This window comes from Argiope bruennichi, chromosome 6 (assembly GCF_947563725.1).
Source record: "Argiope bruennichi chromosome 6, qqArgBrue1.1, whole genome shotgun sequence".
Classification (NCBI taxonomy): Eukaryota; Metazoa; Arthropoda; class Arachnida; order Araneae; family Araneidae; genus Argiope; species Argiope bruennichi.
The window spans coordinates 70,636,572-70,661,719 of record NC_079156.1 but is presented as its reverse complement, the minus strand read 5'-3'; the positions used below and the strand labels follow the sequence as shown (position 1 = coordinate 70,661,719).

The following is a 25,148-nucleotide window of genomic DNA, read 5'->3' as shown; positions in this document are numbered from 1 at the left end:
GATGCAGCTATAAAATATGTTTTTTTATGTAAATGATATAAATATAACTATTTCTGAGAAAATTGGGGAAAGATATTGATTTGTGACAGTTGATTAGTTATTGATAATCAATTGACAATTGATTCTTTTTTTCTAACTTCTAATTTAAAATTTGTAAAATGATGAAAACAGTATGCATAAAATGTGTTAGGGATAGTATCCTATTCCCTCTAATCGTTGCCGCTTGGTGTTTTTTATTTTTGACAAATATTTTCGAAAACTTTTTTCACAAAAAACCTACGTAATTGTCAAATATATTTTTTTGTTAGAAAAAACCCACCTTAGCTTCAAAGTAGAAAAATAAATAAGAAAATAAAGTACTTGTTAATAATAATTCAAAGAGAATTTAATTATCAGCAATTGTTCAACAAATTTCAACGAACTATTTTAAATTAAAATGATTTTCATGCGTAGAAATATATATTTGCTTTTGAAATTCAAGATTGTTTTTTTATTGCAATTTTTCAAAAAAAAAAAAAAAATGGTGAATGAAAAGTCTTATAAGAATGTTAATGATCATAACAATATTTTATGGATCCCCATTTGAGGTTATGATATTTAACATTATGAAGTCGTGTTTTACGTTCTATAATATGTATAATAGGATTTTAAATTATTCAAATTCTTTTTCAAGTCTTTGCATCATTCTTTTGTAAATAATGTTAAGCATTTATCTGTCGAATAAAATTTTATTGTTTTTTCTCTATTTTAAAATTAGCAAATAATTGTAAATTACGATTAAATAAGAATTTTTTTTCACAGATTACTGCAATGAAACCTTAGGTTATTTTACTTGTCTTGATGGAAAATGCTATAGATATGAAAAACAATGCGACGGTTTCAAAGACTGCTCTGACGGAATGGACGAAGCTGGATGTGAGTTCAGAATACTTTTCTGTGTTGTGAATTATGTAGCAATAAAAAATGCTATATCTTAATACACATTGTTTCATTTCATAGGTCCCGAATATGATGATTTGAGATTAAAGCATTTTAAAATGAACCGAATCAATCGCATTCAACGATTGTATGACAATTCTTGGCTATGGCATGATATTAATATCGGGTGAGAGTCTTCTTAAAATATATAATCTGTATTTATATCTTTTGACTTTTAGATTTACATGTGGTTTTCGAATTTTTTTATATAAAGTTACATAATATATATTATTACATATTTACATTATTATATCTTAAACTTTAGAAGGAATTTTTAGTTTATTTTTTATTTATTTGCTTAAGAACGTGCATTGCAGAAAAAAAAAATCAGATTACAGCACTACATAATATAGAAACCACAATGATACATGAAATACATTAAAAAAAAATAAAGAAATAAAGAATAACGCATTGCAAAAGGAAAAAAAAAAGCCTCACAAAATTATATTTAAATTTCATCGAACAATATAATCAACAAATCATAGAGATACCATTGAGATATGAAGAAGTTTAATCTTAAAAATATTAAAAGAATTTTAGAAAATATTGTAGTTGTGATTATTCTCGGTTCATGTAGCTCTGCTAGACCATCTCCACGAAATTGATAGTTCTCAAAAATTCAATGAATAAAATCGTATCCTTTAAAATTCGTCTTTGATAAAAAGGAAGAAAAGAAACAGTAAAAAATGTGGAACGGAGATACCTAGTCAGCTTTATACCAATGTTGTTCTCGAAAACGCTGCCCGTTCTACTGGGACGAAAGCGCATTGATATATTTCAATAATAAATCTCGAGGGAATCGTCTGCTATTTTCTAGTAATTTCACTTTTGGATTGAAGAAATCCTTCATTGCTTCAATTACTGGAATGGATATTTCCAAAAATCCTTTGTTTCCATTGCTTTTAATTGAGGAGATTTCAGAATAATCCATTGCTTTATCTTCATGTGTAGTTTCAACAGAAGTGGTCTTGGCCAAAGCATCTGTTGGTTAATATCAAGAAGGTGTCAACAACAATAACAAAAAAAAACTTATTAAGATCTTAAGAATGGCTATTAAAAAGATGATGAAATTTGTAACATTGTAATTAAATTTCATAAAATCAATCTGAAACAATGATATGTCTCTCAAAATTCTAATCTGAGTAACAAAGTGACTCTGAACCAGTATTTCATTTACCGCTTATTGCGAACACTTTTTCATCAGATTTCGTACTGTGCTATGTAGATTTACTTTGCCATGTTGTAATCATTCTTAAAGTAGTCGTCATATTTGATTGAATGAATAAATTTTAATGAAATCTTTTATGTTCCGCAGCCCTCTTGGTTATTACATTTTCAACGTTCCTGTACCCGAAATTCCAACTCGCTGGATGGTGCAAGCGTTCGGAATGAATACTATTGATGGATTTGGAATTCAAGACAAATCTATTGAAGTAAAATTTAACAATAAATACTTTCTTCAAATGAGTTACTTTCTGAGCTTTTACTTATTTTTCCTTAAAATGCTAACATATTTCATGTATTACCCAACAGTTTTCAAGTGTCAGACCATTTTATATGAATGTCGAAATGCCTACAAAAAGCATGCAAGGAGAACAGATTGGAATTCGAATTAGCGTCTTCAACTATATGTTTTACGAAATAGAGGTAATGGCTGTCATTTTTTGAGCTTACAGTAATTTTTAAAACTATTTTATTGGATACCGACTATATCTCATTGCCTAAAATTTCTTTATACTTGAATTTTTTTAATGAATTTTCTTATTATTTCATATTGAATCAAGATTACAGCGAGATTTCAGAAAATAAAACTCCTTTAATATGTATTTTATAAACTTAAAACGAATGTTGATTCAATAATCTATGAATCTGAGTAAACATTTTTGTTTGTAAAGTTATTCAATTTTATAAACAGTTAATTATACTTATAGAAAGTACAGATTTTACTTATAGAAGCTTATATTATAAAGTCTTCTTACTGTATTTTTTTCTGCATATTTCTCTATAACGTTATTTAATAAAATTTCTAATCGAAACACCGCTGTGGATTGTTTACGTTTAAGTTCAAAACAACTTGAATCAATTCTCCGATTAGCTTAATGTGCGTAGTGACATGGGATACAAATAGGAGAAAATATTGCTTTTGTTCAAGTTTCGAAGGCTAACAATCCATCTTTGATTGTAAAAAAAAAAGTAAAAAACATTCATATATTTCCCTTCAGATTTATTCAGATTATTAATTTTATTATTATATAGTATCAATGCTGTAAAATTTCATGTTTATTATATATTTAAAAACTTGCAACTGTATTTCTGAGTATATTTTATTTTATTCTATATTTTAAATATTTTTTATAGGCGCTCATAGTTGTTGCCAATTCGCCAGATTATAAATTTGTTCATGTGGAATCGTTTGGTAGAGTGGAGTCTTATAATCCCAGAACTTCATTTGGAGAACACCAGCATTTAGTTTTTGTGAGTAATCTACTTAAGGTCCTTATAGCCGTTTTCTAATCATTAATCTGATTTTTTCTGAGGAAAAGTATTAGTCTTAATTAAATAATTAATTATGATTCTTTATTTCATTTGGCGAGTTTAAAACAAACATTAAATTTAACTAGAAAAAATCTTATTGATGACATGGTTTTCACCTGAATAATTTATAGAATAATGTTTTTATTCTATTAATTTTTTTTCAAAATAAATTTGACAAATTTATGAGTAAAAATTAAGCATTTTGTAGAAGTTCCTCCACATATGCTTGCGATTTGTATATTAGTATGAATAAGCTCTGTGGTTACATGACGTCTAATATAAAGCTTATATTCTTAGATAAAACCTGGGAAAGCCGTTGAAGTATACATGCCGATCGTTCCAACTCGTTTAGGAGATATAGAAGTAAATATAATGACAAAATCACAGGTGGCTAAACATGTTGTCACGAGAAAACTGCATGTAGAAGTAAGTTTATTCTATATTATTCAACACAATTCTTTATTACTGATATTATAAACTTGAACATTTTTTTTCAAGTCCGATAATGTGAAAAATAATACAGAAAAATATAGATGTCAAAAAAGTTGGTATTTTGAGTGATGCGACGAGTTTTCTTTCGAGCATTTCTAGTTTCGAGTTTTTGCATCTATATTAATTAACTGAGCGCTGAAGGAAATGCAGCTGTAAATATGTTCAGTGAAGCTGTCTGAATCAGGTGGAATGGAAAGAATAGTTTCTGTTCTTCGTCGTACATCAACATTTCATATATATTGATATTACAGAAAAATATCTATGATAAAATATTACAACTAATTTTGGAAACTTATTTAATTTGAATATTTTTTTTAATTTCACTCCTACTAAATACAGAAAAACTGTTCTAATTGTCAAAAAAAAAAAAAAAAAAAAATTAACTCGGAAGTTTTGACGAATCTCCACGTTTCAAACCTTTCAGAATTCGAAAGCACATTTTTAGCATTATGTCCGTCTGCAACAAAGATAACTAATAACGCTTTGAACTAGACGGTCGTAATTTTTATATGGTCCTTACACCCAATTTGTAGATTTCTATATTTCAATTCATTTTGGATTTTAATTGAAATCGATCAGTGTCCGATGTCCGAATATAATTTATCACGCTAACTGCCATACAACATGAGCTAGATGGATAGAATTTGGTACGCAGATTTAACATCTAAAGTTTGGATATTTATTAAATTTGGAATTAAATGCGTCAAGGGGTCGACCGTCTGTTGGTCTGTGCTTTCAAAAACATGTAAATGCGATAATTAAAAATCAGTGTGACTTAAAAGGGAGGAAATTTGGTTTGTTATATTGAGAATAAAAAGTGATTCTGTGAAAATTTAATTTCATTCGATTAGAACAAAACGCATCTAAAATACAAATTCGATTTTTGGGTATTATTAGCCGCATGGCAGGTATTAAATCCCTTCCCCTCCCTGAAAAAAATCATTAAAGATCTCATCATCGATTCAGCAGAAGTACTGCATTCTCTCCAAAGATCAATATCTCGTAGCTACTATTCACCAGTACCATGCAAGGCGTTCGTGGCCTTATCCAAAGTCCGTAATTTTATGAGGGAGAGAAGATAATAGCTTTATTACAGAGGATGCGAGAAAGTTCTGTGAAGACCACCCCCTCCGGTTATCATTATGATTTTTTTTTCCGATTAAATAAAGGGAAAATATTATATTATTAGTTTAAATTTGTAACAATTTGAAAAAAATAATATTTATTTCATTACTGGTTTTGCATTTCTTAAAAGCATCATTTCTTCATAAACTTTATTATTACCCTATTATATATTAAGATATTGTGCAATTTCTCTACGATGTTATCCGACATTCTGAATGACGGGCAACATCGTATAGATATCATAACAATATTTTTGAACATTTTGTGCTAATAGGGCATTGTCATTAATAATATCAATTTCTAATCCCATTTTATTTCAGGCTGATGGAATACCGCAATATCGTCATACTACAGTTCAGTTAGATTTAAGCCAAGGGGCTTATCTTATAAAATACTTGGACACGAACATCACAGAATCTCCTATTGTACCCTATAGGCAAGAGAGGTTATATATGTTTGGATCTAATAGAGCCCAGGTGTCTGTTGTGGGTAAGCTATCTTCAACATTGTAATTTCATATATACGAAAAACTTAATATGTCTTTTCTGATATTTTGTTTTAATTTGTTACGCTCACATCGATGCTTTGAATTTCAGAACATATTTTTTTTCCTTCTGATTTGTAAAGTGTTTTACTAATCTTTTTTTTTTTTCATGTAAACTTTTTCTGAAACCAATGAAGTAATCTGATGTTTTCTTTTTTCCCCTCAGGTGATGTCGTTGGTCCAGCATTTGCAACTATGCCTGTCAATGCAAGTACTCTACTCCGCAAGCCATCCTGGTGTGGTGAACAAAATATGTATAATTTTGCAGCTAATTTATACACCCTCCTGTATCTCCGCTTGACAGGCCAAAGGCAGTCCGAAATTGAAAAGCAAGCGTTCAGGCATTTGAATATTGGTATGTTGCCCTTCATCGAAAGATTTATTTCACTTGGCTGTTTAATGCTAACATTCCATTAAAAATTAATATATATCCTAGATCTAGATGTAAATGATAAGCTATAATAGTTTTAATAAGAATTATTGAGTAATGTAGATATTTTTAATGCTTTTACAGGCTACCAACGTCAACTCAGTTATCAACTAGATGATGGCTCTTTCGTCCCATTCCGTTACAAATCCAGGCCAAGTGTTTGGTATGTTTTCAATTTAGGCTTTTGTCATAAACTAATTCTTGAGATCATTATTACTGACTAAATTGAAATATAAAGACCTTCCTTTTTTCCAGCCCTAATTAAATTATTAACCCCTTTTCCAACCCCTATTAAATGCTCAAGAACATTATCACAATATCTTCACAATATTGATCAGCATTCAGAATATCGAACAAGTATCGTACAATATCTTGTGCTATTTGGAAATCTCCGTTGAGCCATAAGAAATTCAAGTGTAGAAAACAAAATGAATTTTTTACGAAGAAATATATTATTTTTCGTCATAATCGCTGTGAAGATTCAGGCATTTGTGGCCAACGTTTCCGATATCCTCAAATGAGGTCAAATTTCAATCAAATTTGACCTTAAAGACTTTTGATGGAGTTAAGAGCAGAAATGATATGTAAATAGTTAGATTTACTGTCTTCCTTTTTCCAGCCGTACTTAATATAAGTTTATATTTATTCTACTGAAATTTGTTCAAGGACTGTTTTTGAGGAAAAAGGACGAACTTTGACCCCTTGCATTATATAAGTTTATTTTGAATTCTAATTTTTTTTTCACACTGTTTTAACTCTATTTTTTAACGAGTGATTTCATTATTTTTTATTTTCATTTCTTGGAAGCTTTAAAAATTATTTTTTGTTTTAAATGGGGTTTATGCATGTATGAAACAAATTGTTACCATCAGTAGTACTAAGCATAAATTAAGTTTAAAAAATGTGATAATTATAGACTTAAATACCTTTCTTTTTGAGTTAAAACTTTCGCTTCAACATTGTAAAATGAAATGTGATATTTTCAGACATACAAACAAAACAAAGAAGGGACGCAGTTAGTCAGGAGGGAAAAACTTAAATTTTTTGCCCCACCAGCAATTTTTCTGCCATGTACATTGTACATACTGTAAATTTACTTAACAAATAATTTTATATATATATATATATATATATATATATATATATATATATAGTATGGATAACAGCAAGCATTAGAACTTTATCTCATTCTCATCTCTATATTTAAAATAATATGAAAAATCAATGAAACAGCAATCCTGGTGCGATATCGCCAATTTTTGTTTCATATGAAAATTTGTGGACACTAGATATATCATTAAGAATTGCCTGCATTGACACCCTCCATTTTTGAATGATATGGGGAAAAAACGAAACTTCACTGTAGATTCGGTAGAAACAAGCGGTAGAGTTTGATCCAAACGTCTGGACTGATTTCAAAAAGTGTTATATCATATGAGCGTTAATGACCTCTAGATATGCCATTGAATTCGCTAATTTTTGTTTTATATGAAAATTTTTGACTACCGAACATGTCAGTAAGAATTTCCTGCTTACTGACACCCACCATGTTTGGGAAATATGGGGGGGGGGGATGAATCTTCACTATCGATCCTTTATTGGGAAAACTTATGATAGAAATGATAGAATCCGTTACAACGCTTGGACTGATTTCACAAAATGTTATTTTACATGAACATTAATGACCTCCAGATATACCATGGGAATAGCCAAGTTTTGTTTCCTAGGAAAACTCATAAGCACCAGAAAAATCATCAAAAATTGCCTGCCATATGACTCTTCCCATTTTTAAGAGAAATGAGATGGGTTGGTGGGTGAATAGAACTTCTTTGTACATTCTATTTGGAAAATCCTGGAATAGAGTTGATGTTTTTACTCGACTGATTTCAAAACGTGTTGTTTCATATGTACTCTAATGATCTTTGAATATGTATGCCATCAAAGGTCACCTGCCACCCACATTCTCCGAGAATGATCGTAATTACTTAATCGGGAATTTTATTAATACTAACGCTTTCCCCTACCATATTAATGCTATTAATATTGCAATGGGACTAATTTCGATGAAATAAATTTTATCTAGTTAAGACGAAATATTATTTCAATTTAGGATTACATAATGATAAACCATTCTGGACGTTTAGTTATACTTGTAAACATAAATGGCATGTTATTTCTTTATATTCTTGAAATGTTACATTCTTTATTGTAATTTATCGATGTTATATTAAAATTTTATTCATAAAAATGTCGTGTATTACCGTTTTTTTCATACATGTTACATTCTCCCATTTTATTCATAAATGTTGCGTTCTTCCATTTTATTCATGAATGTTGCGTTCTTCCATTTTATTCATGAATGCTATATTCTTTAGTTTTATGCATAATATCACTTCTTCTTTAGGTTGACAGCATTCTGTGCCAGGATCTTCCACAAGGCTACCTTCCAGGAGTGGGAAAATTTCCTTTTCATCGACCCCAAAGTGATCGTTCGGGCTGCACGATGGCTGCTGGAGCATCAGACCCCCGATGGATCGTTTTATGAAACATCTCAAGAGCCCCTTGATCGAAAAATGGATCAATCTGTAATTTTTAAAATTTTATTGTCCTCGAATAGCATTTTTATTCTTGAAAGCTAACTGCAAACCATTTCATAATGCTTACAACAACCTTTTGTATTCCAGGTGGTTTCACCGTATGGCAATGTGCAATATAGGAACATTTCATTGACGGCTCATGTTCTAATTACGTTATCAGAGCTTAAAGATTTACAAGGGGTAATTGTTTTTTATTATTATTACAAGTTTGCATGGAAATAATGAGATTTAACGGAATATTTATATATAAGTAATAATTCATATAGTTTTGATGCTATTTTATTATGATTTTTCATCATTATTATCAGAGCAGCAAATTATTTTTTTAACAAAATTTGAATACAAGTACTATTTATGTTATTCAACACTGTTTTTTTAATTCTATTGCTTAGAAAAATGACTATTTTTTAAAAATTTATTATCCTTTATCTGTATTTTTCTTCGATATTTTATTTTTGTAATTACATTATAGTTAATACTTTTCCATTAGTACAATATACTAACTGTTATTAAGCTAAATTATTTACGCCAGTTGTCGCGAAATATTACCAATAATGTAGAATAAATAGTAGACAAATGCTCTCTCCAAATCTTGGCGTGTTCGTGCTGATTATAAACAAAAATGCTAGCGCTATTTGTCGCCAACAATTATGTTATCGCCTATTATTAACGACAACAATGCAGAAGAGTTTAAATAGTAGCCAAATGTTTCCCTGCTAGCTCTGGTGACGTGCGAACGAAAAAAAAAAGAATAGTACTACTTATAGTCTAGTAGGCAATAATTTTCGTAACTAGCATAAAGATGCTCTTGAATATATAAGCTTAAATCCAAAATTTCAGCCAAGGAGAATTCCCTTTGGCAAGCCCGAAAGGGCTATTCCTTTTAAATAATTGGAAAATAAAATTTTACCACTTTCTATTATTTCACCTTCATATGGGTGAAACTATGAAGAAGAAAGAGTGTGGAATAGAATGCAAATAAAGAAAATTTTCTGGCAAAGTAATATAAGCTTCAATTAAAAAGCAATTCGGAGGCATTGAATATCACTTTCCAGCTACTAACTTCTAAGTAAATGCAGTTATCGATAAATTTTCAATATAAAATTTAAAGTCTAGATTGGAAAAATGATGCAGAAATTTTCCCGAAGGCGTACCGTGAAAAGTGTCGCAATATGTAGTATTCCTATAATAATTTTATATAATATGCTACGAGTTAATTATTTACAAACATTGTGGTAATCTGGCTGTAATCTACTAAACAAATTTTTGTAAATTATGAGCTTTCACGCCAAGAAATGCGCGAATTTTATGTGTTAATATGATGATAATTTCAAAATGTAATTTTAATTTACATTTCTGTAATTTAAAACCTGACATACGCGTTCTAACTTCGAATAATATGCTCTATTTTTGATATTATTTATTTCATTCTAATCAATAGATCGGAAAAATGATCATCAGATTCTATATGCTGTACATGTATGTATATATGTATGTGCATATGTATATACAGATAGTATGCCAGAATATGAATTACTTTCTAGAGGATTGTATTCCATTAACCGTTAACTTTTTTCCCTGCATCGATGATGTTTCGTTACTTTCCAGATATTCACAATCATTCTACGACAAGTCAAAAATTCACAATCATTCTACGACAAGTCAAGCATTCACAATCATTCTACGACAAGTCAAGCATTCACAATCATTTACTCCAAGCCATTGGAGGGATAATACTCCATAATTGATCACCAATCTGGACAACTAATCAGAAATGACATGGTTAGGAGTGAGTAAATGGATAACCAACAATTTCTAATTTGCGTTTAAAATGGGCGCTCAATGAATGTAAGAAACTAAGTCTATGATGTGTGTGTGCGTCCTTGGGGTGCTCACTTGCTGGACTTTCACCAAGGAGGTTGGAGTGACGCTGGTATGTAGGGAATAGATGAAAAAAAAATGGAAAGTACCACTTCACTGGAGTGACGTGGAGTGATCATTGATGACTGGGGTGAAGGAGATTCTACTGTATTCGATAATTATAGATAATAGAATTTAAATCTAGGTTCATCTTTCGAAGTCATTAATTTTTTTTAAAAGGTAGCTACACAAATTTGGTTCTGAAATTCTAAATCACGTTTTAACTTTGTGTTTGTATTTTCTATGTAGTGCCAATTATTAGCTGCTTATCTTAGTTTCTTTTTTTCTGTCATAGGATGTTGGTTCCAAGCTTTCTACAGCTAGGCATCAAGCTCAGAGATATCTGGAACGTATGCTTCACATAGTTAAGGAGTTACCAGATCCTTATGAATTAGCCATTGTTACATATGCGTTAACTATTTCGAACAGCCCTGACGCCAACGAAGCCCTAAATATTCTGGATTCGCGCATGAGAGAAGAAAGTACGTGAATTTTTTTTAAAGCTATTTTCTTGAAATGTTGTGTGTCTGGGAGGTGCTAATTTTTGGAACACCTGTAGAAAGCGACATTTGTTTCAAAAACAAATGTACTAAATGAAAGGAGTTGCTTAGTATTTATAAGGCAGAAGCTTTTTCCTCAACTTATATATATTATTTCTTGTAAAATGGAAGATCATATAATCATGGCCTATGATATAATTGGTGACTGAGTTTCGACTTCAGAAATAAAGTGAGTCGCTTCTCTAAACTCGATTCCACAAAAGATCTTTATGTGCATGAGTCCATTGTAAATTTAATCCGCCAAGATAAATACTCTCTCACTGGTATGTGATGTGGAAATTTTGAGAGAAGGAATTCCAAATCATTTCTTGTCCCCGTTTTCTGATCGCAATTTGATCATCTAACGGGTCGCAAATGCTTGCCAGATTTGGCAGATAGTGTTGCACGTGTGCTGAATTCCCGAATGTCCCCTAAGAGACTATTTCTACATTCCATATCACGATATAATTTTCATAATTAATGACACCACTTTTCTCACGTGAATAGAGCGTGATCATACAAGGGGTGTTCAAATGAAAAGGTACGAAGCGACACTGTGGATATAACTGAAGACTTTATTCAAAGTATACACCATAGGTCTGAGCACAACGATCCCATTTATTAATGTTGAAGGATTCCTTATTCTCAGAATTCCTGTGGCCGTGATGAGACCCAGTCCTTCACAGCGTCCTTGAGTTCGCCGTCTGAGTTGAAGTGCTTCCCTTTCAGATGTTTTTTTAGGGAACCAAACACATGAAAATCGCAGGGCGACATGTCCTGGCTGTAAGGCGATGGTCGAGCTGCTCCCACTTGAACTTTGCCAGTTTCGCGTGTGTGATCCTGGAGACGTGTGGACGCGCGTTATCACGGAGCAGAACCACACCGCCGTGAATAGACCTGGTCTTTTGTTCTTGATGGAACTGCATAGTCTTCGGAGTATCTCACAGTACATATCGGAGTTAATGATTCTTCTGTGCTCGAAGAATTCAACAAGTAGCGGACCTTGGACGGCGAACTCAAGGATGCTGTGAAGCACTGGGTCTTGTCACGGCCACAGGAATTTTGGGAATAAGGAATCCTTCGGCTCGTTAATCAATGGGATCGTTGTGCTCAGGCCTATAGTGTAAACTTCGAATAAAGTCTTCATTTATACACACAGTGTCGTTTCATATCTTTTCATTTGAGCACCCCTTGTAATATATGTCACCACAGATGGCGCCAGTATATTAAAACTTTAACTCCAATCAAGCATACTTCATCTATACAAATAAAACTGGTCTCTCTTTCTCTCTCTATTCTATGTATGCATATCAGTATTTCGATCGAAGACGTCATCTAAATTTTTATTATTTTTTAATTAAAAATTATTCACTTTTCTGACATTTATTTACTCTATCTTGAATTTTTTTGGAAGAAAATATCTGTGTAATGAATCTTCTGGCAGGATTTGTCATGAGCTATACATTTTAGATCAATTGAGTTCAACTTTGATGTCTTAGCTGAATCATTGATTATTAAACATTGTCCCTGCAACCTGGATAGTTGTGACGTTACTGAATCCTATTATAGAATGTTGAAATGAAGATTCTTTTACAAGAACCCATAACAGAATCTACCGTGTCTAGCTAGCTTTACTGAATCAGCATTGCTATGTGACTCCAAGTTATCTAGACATTTTTACCTTTTCATGAAATTTGTAACCTTGGCAATAATATACCTTGTATATAGTCTGTATGTAGTTTATTGAAATATTTCAAAATGAACTTTCGAAATTAAATCGTATCGATCCCTTTTATAGAACTCCTTAGTAACATTAGTTAGTATATATTGTTGGTCAATATTGTCATTTTTTGTTTCACTATGGTATCTCTGTAAGAAATAGAATGAAATGTGCGTGATTCGTCAAATTTAAATCTGAAATGCAGGTACAGTGTAAATTTCGAGTTCTGTATAATGGTATTGAAAAAACTGGTGTCGCCTGGATATGGAATTATTTTCCGTCCTAATATTTTTCTTAGCGACACACTCGCATTGATATTTAGTTCTCATGGCGCACACTAAGATTGGCGACCGGGGCATTTATACCCTCTGTTGTCCCCCGATCGCTATGCCATTTGCTCCTTGCCATTTAAATCCATCTTCAAAAAATCAATTTATGAATGGCATAATAGATTTAGGATAGTAGCCAATTCTCAAGTGTCCTCCAAAAACCTTCATTGGAAAACCTTATTTAAAAACCTTCATTATCAACTCAATGTTTATGTACGACTGTAGGTAAACACTGAAATTCTTTCAGAATTATTTAAAATGTGATAATTTTATTGAATATTAAAAAAAAACTTAAAGCACAGTTTTATGTTTGTTTCCTTTTAATAGTATTTTTCAAGAGTGAAGATGCCTTTTGGGCATCCTGCATTATAATTTAATATTAAATTTCAACTTTATCTGATAGGTGGAATGCGATACTGGGCAAGAGAACGAGTGAAAGGCGCTACAGTGAAGATCGAAAATACCCGACCGTATATGATTTCTCGCCTTCCCGACAAATATGATGCATCCAACATAGAAGCTACCGCCTACGGCCTGCTTGTCCACGTAGAACGCAACGCCGTCATTCAGAGAGAAATCGTTGAGTGGCTGAACTCGCAAAGATTGACATATGGCGGATGGGCTTCTACACAGGTAAATGAAAATGATATTGTAACATTTTTAATTACATATTAAGTAAAGTATTTATATATACAAAACACGGAAATCGCACAGTGTTTATGGCACTAGAATCGATGTTATTACATATTGTTGAATGTCTACAGTCAAATGTAAACGAATCACTTATGCAAATGTTCAATGATTGTTTTTACAACTGCATTTAACTCAACGCTTTGCTAATTAATGCATCAGCAAAATATTATAAGAAATGCTCTAGATAAGATTCACCAAATCACTATTAATCGAGAAGAAAGAAGATGTAAAAGAAATGAAACGTTCATTAAACAAAGTTTAATCATGGCGTGAAAATAGGCTTAACCATTGCCAGATGAGTTATCGTTCTGATTTACCAATGAAAATTGATGTCCTATGACTATTAAATTGGTTTTATATTATCTAAAAATTCATAAAACTGCTTTTTGATTGATATAAGTTTTATTTCTATGCAATGAGTTCATTAATTTTAATAAATGTTTTAAATGTAATACACAATTTGTTATAATTTTTAATGTTATGCAATTCTGGGTCACCATTCAAAACATTCAATCGCGTGCTTTTGCCAATGTTAAAGTAAAGTTTTAAAAAATGTTTTCGTTGAATGTAAATTTTTAAAGTAGAATTTTCATGTCAACTTTTATTTCAAAGTATATACACTTTTTGATTTGCAAGCATTACAATTTGTTTCGATTTATTCACGCTTTCGATCTTATTAAATAAAAAGCTATTTTTTTAATAAAGATTTATTCATGATAATAAAGATAATCTCAGATAATAAAGATAATCTCTTTAATAAAGATTTATTCATGCTTTCGATCTTATTAAATAAAAAGCTGTTTTTTTTAATAAAAATATATGCATTCCACATTAATATTTTAACAACTCAAAAAGTCAATAATCTGAGCGAACAAGTTGGTCGACAAAGGCAGCTAAATTTTTGTTTATTATTTTTAGGAGGGAATAAATGTAACATTGATAAATGCAAAGATTTTGATACAATGATATGTTGTTGGACATTATTGATAGCTATCAGAAGTGCAGGGAAAATGAAAATCAAAGTCGCGATGTAGCTAAAGAATAGAAGTAGAATAATATAATTAATAAATTCACATCAAAGTAGATTTTAATGAAGAATATACGGTAAGTCTAAATGAAGCAAAGATACTAAAAATAAAAAGCTTAATTATATTGATGTAAGAAGGAGCACTAACTTGCTCCTCCAATAAAAGTCGCCTTTCGCTTTTTTTTCTGAGTTTCGATTTTGGCTGGCAAGTCTCGCATAGTTTCAAAAGTTGGGAACTCGCCAAACTTGGCACATTGGTTATAAATTGTTAACGATTTTGTATTTGCATGTATTTGAATAAATATCTTTTACTTTGTTTCCTATATATTCATTTTGCGCATTTTCTCTGCTTGTTTTTATTTTGATGTCGTATGATAAATAAAATTTTCTCTTCTGCTAATAAGCCATCAATAATTTCAGTTTTTTCACAATCGAATTTTATTATTGTTGAGATAGATTAATTTAATTTTATGTTATACTTCAACAATATTTTTAATATATCAGGTTCTTTTTTGTATATTTTTTTCCTTTTATTCAATTAATCATATATATTTTACTTATCTATGTGTACGTTGATAGAATTCATTTATTTATGATGTTTATTTGTTTTTTAATCAGGCTTGTGTTGTATCTATATTTGAAGGAATCAATCAATCATTGCAATCAATTACGTGATTAATCTATGAATTTATTATTTTTATTTTTTAACTGTAAATTTGATATGAAATCAATAGAAAATGCTGTGTGTTGAAAGACCTGAAGGCTTCTATTTCTTTTGCTCTTAGGATTCTATAATAGCTCTGCAAGCATTGATTGAGCATGCTATACAGTCACGTGTGAGAGACGTCATTGATGTGAGTTTAACCATCGAAATACCTGCCGTTCCTGGATTCATCAAGCATATTCATATTGGGGAGGATAATTTATCAAAGCAACAGAGTTTTGAGGTAAGTTTCCAGAAGAATGCAATTTTACTATTGATAATAAGATTTTTAGCGGTTTGTTTTTGTATTTAGTATTTAATACTCCTTATTAATCATTTCCCTCATCACATACTGTCAAAGAATTTATGGAGCTGCATTCTATGTCATAGCAAAAAGCTACAGAAGGGATTTCGTCAAGAGAGGAGAAAATAATTGATGCAACAGAGCAACAACCTTCCAATGAAATAAGGGAGATGTTGAAAGCAAAATTACTGTATCGTGTGTTGAGAAGCATTGCCCTAATAAGGCAATAGTTACACGCTCTATAAATTTGTGGTGAAGCTTTATAAGCCAGATAACAGCTACGAGACATGAGAAATTTCTTTTGTCTAGTGGTCTTGTTACTCGGCTACGAACCCAAAGGTTGCGAGTTCGATCCTCGCCTATCGCCAATAGCAACATTGGTGACCCGATGACGTGATACGCAAAAAACCCTTCATACAACTGTTGTAGCGCCCTCTGCCAGAAATAAATAAAATCAAAGCTGATAAATAATCAGCCAATAAAAAAAAAATGAAGCTGATAAATAATCGGCCAATAAGAGAGAAAAAAATGCAGCTGATAAATAATCAGCCAATAAATAAATAAAGCTGATAAATAATCAGCCAAAAAAAAAAAAATGGATAAGACGCTACAGCCAATATATCACCACTAATAACAGCAAAAAAAACAGGACAAAAAAATCGTTCGTCTCACCTCCGACGCACTGAAGGGGGAGTAATGTGGTGAAGCTTTATAAGCCAGATAACAGCTACGAGACATGAGAAATTTCTTTTGTCTAGTGGTCTTGTTACTCGGCTACGAACCCAAAGGTTGCGAGTTCGATCCTCGCCTATCGCCAGCAGCAACAAATTCATATAACGATAATAGTGTCTTATTTTCGCCAAATTTTGAAGCCAAATGCAGGTTCTTAGACAATTTTCTTATTAAAAAAGTAAGCATTATAAATAATAAATTACATTATATATACTTGTTTAATTATTTTTGTTTGGGTGCTTGTCGGTTGTCATGGCAACCGAAAAGCGCCATGAAAAAAATTTCCTATTTGGCGAGTATTTTATAATTTACTATATTTTTATAATATTTATATTGAATAATTAAATATATTTTTATAAATTTGGCCGACATTTTTTCTTTGGGCTTTTTGGTCGGCTTTAAAACCCCGAATTGTAGTACTTTTTTTTTCAAATTGAGATTGATTGAGAATTATGTTTTTATTGTATTTCATTTTAGTTGCTCTTGGCGAACCACATTATTATTTACGCTGCCATATTCAACTTTCTTCGGCATTTCCCTATAATATCAACCTTTTTCTTTGCTATAATAGAGAGACTTATTAATCGGTTGTTAATGTTCCTTATAATTTACTTTTAGATTGATAATGCATGGGGTGTAGTCTTGGTCAGAGCGCAAGGATCTGGCATCGCATTGGTGCAACTTTCTGTCCAATACAACGTCGATTATCCACATCTGCAAACACAGCCTCCTGTTCAGGCATTTGATTTGAAAGTGAAGGGCTATTATTATGGAAGAAACAGCTCTCATATAGAAATAAGTACTTGCCAAAGGTATGAAATTAATTTAAATTCAGTTTTCTATCTCTTATGAGTATTATGTTAAGAATACCTTTTTATTCTTTAATGTAATGAGCATGGTGGCAGCACATAAATTTATTTATTTATTTTTTTTAAAATTTGAATAAGTATGAAATGGTATATATCGAGGTCAACAATAATGCAAATCTGCTTTTGATACTTGCTACTAGATGGCGCCAAAATCGTTTGACTTAATGGCTTTTTGTATGTTTTGTTATGGTTGCTTCAGGCTTACTTTTTGAGGGTTTAAATTAAAATAAATTTAAGAAAAATAGTATTTTAAAATATTTTAGTATATTTAAAAGTTTGGAAAATAATATTTTGAAGATATTTAAAATTTTATTTCATCTTCCATTTTTAATCAACGATTTGAAATTCATTTATATAAATGTTATGGAGTTTTAGAAAATTATGAAATTAACTACCAGGTGGTCCCTAACTATAGAAATAAAATTAGTTGATTATTTGATGATTAAGCTGATTAATTAATTCATGAATAATTATATTATCGATTAATGTTGATTAATTGTTAATTAGACTAGGAAAAACTCTAGCATATCTGGAAGTGAGTGAGACATTGCTTACAAAATGCTTCTTTTACAAACCTAAAACCAGTCGAATCAAATAAAACTATTTAAAAGTGTATCCTTTTCCTTAGAGACAGAGGTTTTGAGAATTTCGAAATAGAAGTCTGTGGAGTGGATATTCGATTCAATAGAAACTCTGCCATCTATGAAAGCTTGAAGCACGTCAAACCTGGAAAAGTTTATGTCTTTTTGTTGGTAATGCTCGTATTGTGGGAACTGAAAGTTACCGGAACTCGTAAGTGGGGAATGAAAAGTGCCGGCTTATTTATCTTTCTCATTATTTGATCATGGCTCAGAAATACGAGATCTATGGCCAAAATAATGTTGTTACAAAAATGGGATGAATTGTGAAAACTTTGAATTGTGACAGGGTGACACTTGATGTGATTTTAATGAAAAGATATAAGCATCTATCTATATTTTCATTGAATTATTTTTAAAGACTAACAATATAATATATTAGTAGCTGTTAAAATCTATTTTGTGTATCTCTTTGCATAGATGGACATTTTCAGAAGAAAGTGACAAAAGTGGAATGGCTGTGGTGGAGGTTGATATTCCAACAGGTTACGTTATAGAACAACAGAAATTAGATGCCTACGTCCACTCCGGGAGGGTCCGAAATCTTCGAGAAGCTCGCTTCCATGAAAGAAAAGTTGCCTTTTATTTTAACTATGTAAGTATGTTTTTACAAGTTTCAACTTTCCTGATCCTGGTTGCTTGTCTGCTCAAATTTGTCTACTATATCCATATTAAAATATTGTGTTGTTCAGATATTTTGGTGGTTTTAATTTTTAATGTAATAAAAAATAAACTATTGTTAATACACTTACGATCTAATGGACTCAATTTCAACTCATCTGACATATTCAAGTGTGTCATTAAAATTTAATTTGAGAATGCGTCATGCAGGAGGGAAAAATGCATTGTGGTGCTTGAGACTCACAGACAATAATTCACACACCTTAGACACATACATTACATACCCTACTCACATATCTAATTTCACATACTCTTGTGCTAGAGACCACTAGAGGCAACAATTCACATACCTTTAGACATATAATTAATGCGTATTCTTGTAAGTTGGTATTATCTCATTACGAAAGAAGCATAAATTTCATTTATATGAGTTATTGTTATTAAATCTATATGTGTTTCTAATCTATGACTTTTCATTTTCAAGCTGGACCAAGAGAACACTTGCTTGTCCTTCACCATACAGAGATGGTATCCAGTTGCCAACATGACAAGATGGCTACCTGTTAGAGTTTACGATTATTACGCTCCAGGTATGTTTAGTATTTTATTATTTCATGTGTTAGAAAATGCTTAATAAATACATATTTTTTACTTGTTGCATTTCTAGATGTGTGTGTATTCCTTGAAAAGAAAATGAAAACGAATTTTTGCTAAAAAAGAAGAAATCAAACATCAAATTCGCACTTGGGAAGAATATTTTTTTTATCTTTTTTTTTTTATTATTATTATTATTTTGCAGTTAGCTGTTTGTGTTACGAACATAGAGTTGGCGTTAAATGTGCGATTTAATCCATTTGAAAGAATTGGATGATGTTTTAAATTAAAGGAATTTCTAATTTCAACAAATTAATAAATTCTGCCGGCGTTCTGGCATAAGGGTAGCGCGTCTTCCTCATGTTCTGGGCGTCCCGGGTTCGAGTCCCGGTTTGGGCATGGTTGTTCTTCCTGTTCTATCTGTGAGATGTGTGAATGTGCCCCGCTGTAAAAAGGGGTTGTGAAAGCGAATGAGTGATGCGTGAGTAGTAGAGTCGTACTCTTGGCCCAAGGTGGCTCTACGATAAAAGCAAGAGGCGCTCCCCCCTTAGGCTTAAATCAGCTGTATTCGAACAGCGGGCTTGTCCGTGGCAAGTGCCATCAGAAACAACAATAACAATTAATAAATTCTACTGAACACTTAAATATAAAAACTAAGAACCTTAAGCTGTCAGCAGAATGTTTAAGCTCCTCGTTCAGTTACGGCTTTTATCGCTGGACGATTTATCAAAAATAAAAATTACTTTTTTTTCTACATTCTCACAGGAAATAGCAAACATAATTAATTTAGAAATTAAACTGTATGGAAGTCCTTACACAAATTTTTATATTTTATAATTTTACATCTATAGTTACTAGATCTTTTTCTTTTCTTTCTTATATCTAAGCACATTCATTGAAAAATGGAATCTGTAGTTTAAGCTAGAATTTTATCTTTACTTAATGAACTTTCTTTTCCTGGGGGGAAGGCGTACTGATATCCACATACTACAATGCTTCTGAAACTAAATATGGTACAGAAGGTTTACAAATAATTCTCCATTCTCTTTAGCATAGAAATGGACTATCTACTGAACAGTTTGTCAAGGGTTGGATGATAATCATACCAATCTAATACTTTGTATTAAGTCTATATGATAGAGATTAATAATGCAAAGGACTTGATATCAATTTTTGAACTCCATTGATAGTTTGTTCTACTCTTATTCGTTTTCGATTAGGTGATACTGTATTAATCTGGTACAAATTATTAAACCGAATATAGTTTAATTAGCTATTTGTATGGATTTTAAAATACATATTTAACCTCTAATTATTATTACCCTTTACTTCAAATAACGGTGCTCATATCACTGCAGAATCCCAGCTTTTTCCAGTGTTAACTATACTAACAAAACATTTATTTCCTCTTCTCATTTATCCGTCAATCACTGTGAAAACCAAAGCCAACAGTTTATTGTTGTCAGTACTTTTTCCGAAAAAGTGAAATCTCAAGTTGGAAACATATTCGTATCAGTATCGGCTACCAGTTTAAGTGGAAGTAGGAGAGCTGATGTCCATTGCGTAACCTGTTTCCTTTCGATGGAAAAGAATCGGTCATTGGCTCTATAGGGTGCAGTCAAATATCAGTATATCATCTTCTATATAAAAATAATACAAGTGTCAGTAGCAAAGAAACAGTAATAAAAAAGCCTACTGATGTCAAAAGCACGGTTCTTGATATGAAATATCCTGAAGAGATGAAAATATAAAGTTGAAACAATGGCGCCATTTATATTTGCTAAACCATTGATAACAATTTAGCGCGAAAAAACTGCATTATGCCCGGATGACCGCTATCCTCAGTTCATGTATGAAAATTATTAATTTTTTTTTTTTTTAGATATTATATTTGCATCTAAATTTTTTCTCCAAATATAAAAGTTGAGTTATTATTAAGTGAAATTTATCACAGTGTATTATTTTGCAAATAATAATTTTTTTTCTTAGTGACATAATATTGTCATGTAAGTACTCTAGTGTGGAACTCAACGACACACACACACACACACACACACACACACACACACACACACACACACACACACACACACACACACACACACACACACAAGAAGTAGAGCCAAACCAATTTATTAACTCAACTCAGAACACAGTGGCTGACAGATCTTCTGCTTTTATACTAACAGGGAAAGTTCCAGAATACTTTTCTGGAGACAGTAAGAAAAGTCCAGAACACTTATCTGGTAAATTAAAGAAAGGTCTAGAATCCGCTGGAACATGATATAAAAGAAAAGATAAAATCAAGGAATTAAATATTTACACAGACTGTGAATGACACTGTCTCCAGAGAGATTCGAACTTATGATTTCTTGATTATGAGATCAGTACTAGGATCATTCGGCCATGGAGAGTCGGCTGTCTCTTTTCAGTGCGGCAATTTTTATTTTATATTTAAAAAATATTTTAAAAAAGATTCAGGCTTGAATATAACCCTCAGCATAATGTAATTGTTGTAGACCATTTAACTTCTTTTGTGTTTTCGTCTTCTTTCTTTGTACTTTTTCTTTTTAATTAAATTATATATTGATCTTGTCATGTTTTATATTCTCTTACTGTTTTATTCTTTTCTCTTTTTGAATATGTCATTCTTTACTGTTTTCATGTTTGTTTACATCGCATTTTGAGATTGTTTTCATGCTTTTCATATAACATTCCAATTTTCTTTCTATTCGAAATTAACTATTATGATAATGTGTTTGTTTTAAATTTATCATTCTGTTCTATTAAATTATCATCCTATTAAATTTATCATTCTTTTTTATAACGTCTTTCTGATATTGTTCTTGTTCTGAATTTATCAATTTGTACTACTATTTTTACAATGCCATTCTGTTAATGCATTTTCATTATGGTATTTTATTTCTACTTTTGATTATGCATTGTGTTCTTTTAGTTTTGTGTCTGAAATATTTTTGTCTTCCTTTTCAGAACGTTTCAATGAAACCATGTTTGATGTCTACAATTTATTCGTTTTGAGCATTTGCCAAGTGTGTGGTTCCTACCAGTGCCCATACTGCCCCATTTTCAGCTGGAGTAACAACATTGTTGCCAGTCCAATCTTGTTAATTACATCTATATGTGCATTATTTTTACTTAGTCGAAAAATCACATTTCACAACTGATTTCATACATTCGTCAGTTTCATGATTTAATAAATAAACCCCAACTGAAAAGAATCGATACAACCAGATTTTGTCATGAAATGTACAGACTATATTCCAAATTCATGCTATGTCACTGTGATACGATTTTCTGAGATCTGCTGAATGAAACTAACTACATTGTATGAGAAAATCATTTTTTAACATTTAAAACTCATATTTAGGTTGTTAATTTGTTGTCCATTATAAGGTTTGTGTGTTTTTTCTGTCATATTTTTTTCTCTGAGTAATTCATCTTTGTATAGTTTTTATACTGATTATTAAATATTTGTATATATTTTATTAGTGTAATTGTTATATTTAAGACAAGCATCAAAATATTAAAAGTAATTTCTTTTTATTGTTCATTGTTTATTCATTAAATGTTGGTGCTCAGTTCTGTTGATAAAAAATATACAGAATGTCGGTTTTCCTTGTGAAAATTAGTCACTGTTAGGTTTTTGAGACTGTATATAAAATAATGAGTTTTGTTTATTTAAAATGTGTTTTGATTCATTAGTCTTTGGTAGATGGTATATTTTATGACATTTTATTATCATATGTTTTTAGTTCATTTTTATGAGTTAATTATGTTTTTCATATTTTTTTGCTAGTCTAGTTGCTCCAATTAAAATCATTACTATGTACAATAATATAAAACATGATGCATTTTAATACAGTACATACTTCTAGTATTTTTATTTTTAGATCTGATTTTTTCTACGGTGAATTTCTTTCTTTTTTTTTTATCATTCTGTATAGAAATTAGATCTGATTTATCTACTATGAATTTTTTTTTTTTTGATGATTTTGTTTAGTAATTAGATATGATTTTTTTTCCTTGTTTAGATCTCATTTTTTTTTTTTTTTCCTTGTTTAGATTTGATTTTTTTTTTCTTGTTTAGATCTGATTTTTTATTCTTGTTTAGATTTGATTTTTTTATTCTTGTTTAGATTTGATTTTTTTTTTCTTGTTTAGATCTGATTTTTTTTTTCTTGTTTAGATCTGATTTTTTTTTCTGGTTTAGATTTGATTTTTCTACGAATTTCTCTTTTTTTTTATGATTTTGTTTAGTAAATAAATCTGATTTTTCTATGAATTTCTTTTTTTTATGATTCAATATAGAAATTTGCTTGTATAATTGCATGATCGTTTCTTTCGTTCTAATCGCATTAATCTCTCAGAAGTAATGAGGCCATATAACCCATTTTAATTTCAGTAAACATTAGTAAACATACATAAATTAAAGTGTTTTGAACCAAACAAAGCATATTAATAAGATTATTGGAATAAAAATATCCCTAGAACTTTGAAAAACAATTTGAAAACTTTAAATTATTTTCTCATCAATATACTCATGGCATAATTATTTGTGACAATCAAATTGAATTATCATATATGCTGAAAAACACAACACATATAAATTAAAATTATTGTCTCTATTGGACTTTTATTAATTTTATAATATTTTTTATTACTAATTATTTCCTTATGTAAAAGAATTTTGAAAAATTATTCATTTTTGCATTCATTGCTCAATTGTTCTCAGGGATTTTAACAATATTTAGAAGATATCAATTTTTTTCTTCTTTTTTTTTTGTAAATGTTTTTTCAAAACAAAAAAAAATCAAATTCTTGCATTATAATTAATTTTCTGTTGATGGTGCAAAAAGAGTTTTTTAGTTATTTTTTAAAAAATATTTTCTTCTATAACATTCAGGTACATTATTTTATATTTTTTTAACATTTTTTTGTTTAATATATAGATTGATCAGAATATTGAGCAAAAACATAGTAAAATGAAGTTTCTGCTATATTGTATAATATAAGCTCAAAAGATTTTGTAGATCTAGTAGTATTTATGGAGCAAGTTCGTCGATTTGTGTATGTATTTTCTATAATACAATGCCATTTTTGCTGTGAAAAATAATTTCTTTACATAGTAATATATGAATATAATTAACTGAATTTATATGAAGTTTTATATTTCAAAATTGTACACTGCAACATAATGAATCAATAAAACATATAACTTTTTTATTTTGTATTATAATTATTTTTTCATTCAAAGAAATATATTGAATTAAAAAGAGATTAGACGCAATTTAGAATTTAATACTGTAATTTTGTATTTCATTCTTTAAATGAAATGAACTTTAAAATCTTATATAATAGTATATAAAATTTAAATTTATATCTCTTTTAGTTAAAATATTTCAAATATAGCTTATGAAATACAATTTTAGAGTTTTGCAGAGTTTTTTTTTCTTTTTTAAAGATTTGGTATTTATAAATTTATTTTCACTCGAGAATTCAATGTTTTAATTGTTTTAGATAAGTAAACATACTGTGTTCAAATTTTTAGAAAAAAAAAAGAGTTTTGTCATAGTTTTTTTTTTGAATAGTTAAACTGTAAATAATAATTCCTTTAACACTGAAAATGGAAATTTATAAATGTCTTAATTTTATTCCTTTCCAATTAGTGCTTTTATATAATAATAAGGGAGGAAGCTTATACATGTTTGGGTGCTTTACAGTTTAGATCGTTTGACCT

General features: G+C 30.3%; 1 protein-coding gene across 1 annotated transcript in view; it reads left to right on the top strand.

The window, feature by feature from the left end:
• Positions 1-23,310, top strand: part of LOC129972136 (CD109 antigen-like) — a 159,267-nt gene extending 135,957 nt beyond the window's left edge. The window contains exons 19-36 of the mRNA XM_056086145.1: positions 802-915; positions 1,000-1,105; positions 2,294-2,411; positions 2,512-2,625; positions 3,337-3,453; positions 3,811-3,939; positions 5,451-5,619; positions 5,841-6,029; positions 6,189-6,267; positions 8,509-8,689; positions 8,789-8,881; positions 10,917-11,103; positions 13,613-13,842; positions 15,715-15,876; positions 17,287-17,480; positions 18,596-18,770; positions 19,281-19,386; positions 22,382-23,310. Coding sequence (XP_055942120.1) covers positions 802-915; positions 1,000-1,105; positions 2,294-2,411; positions 2,512-2,625; positions 3,337-3,453; positions 3,811-3,939; positions 5,451-5,619; positions 5,841-6,029; positions 6,189-6,267; positions 8,509-8,689; positions 8,789-8,881; positions 10,917-11,103; positions 13,613-13,842; positions 15,715-15,876; positions 17,287-17,480; positions 18,596-18,770; positions 19,281-19,386; positions 22,382-22,575 — 2,657 coding nt within the window. The 3' untranslated portion in view covers positions 22,576-23,310. The remainder of the gene's footprint in view (positions 1-801; positions 916-999; positions 1,106-2,293; positions 2,412-2,511; positions 2,626-3,336; positions 3,454-3,810; positions 3,940-5,450; positions 5,620-5,840; positions 6,030-6,188; positions 6,268-8,508; positions 8,690-8,788; positions 8,882-10,916; positions 11,104-13,612; positions 13,843-15,714; positions 15,877-17,286; positions 17,481-18,595; positions 18,771-19,280; positions 19,387-22,381) is intronic.
• The last annotated feature ends 1,838 nt before the right edge of the window (positions 23,311-25,148 follow it).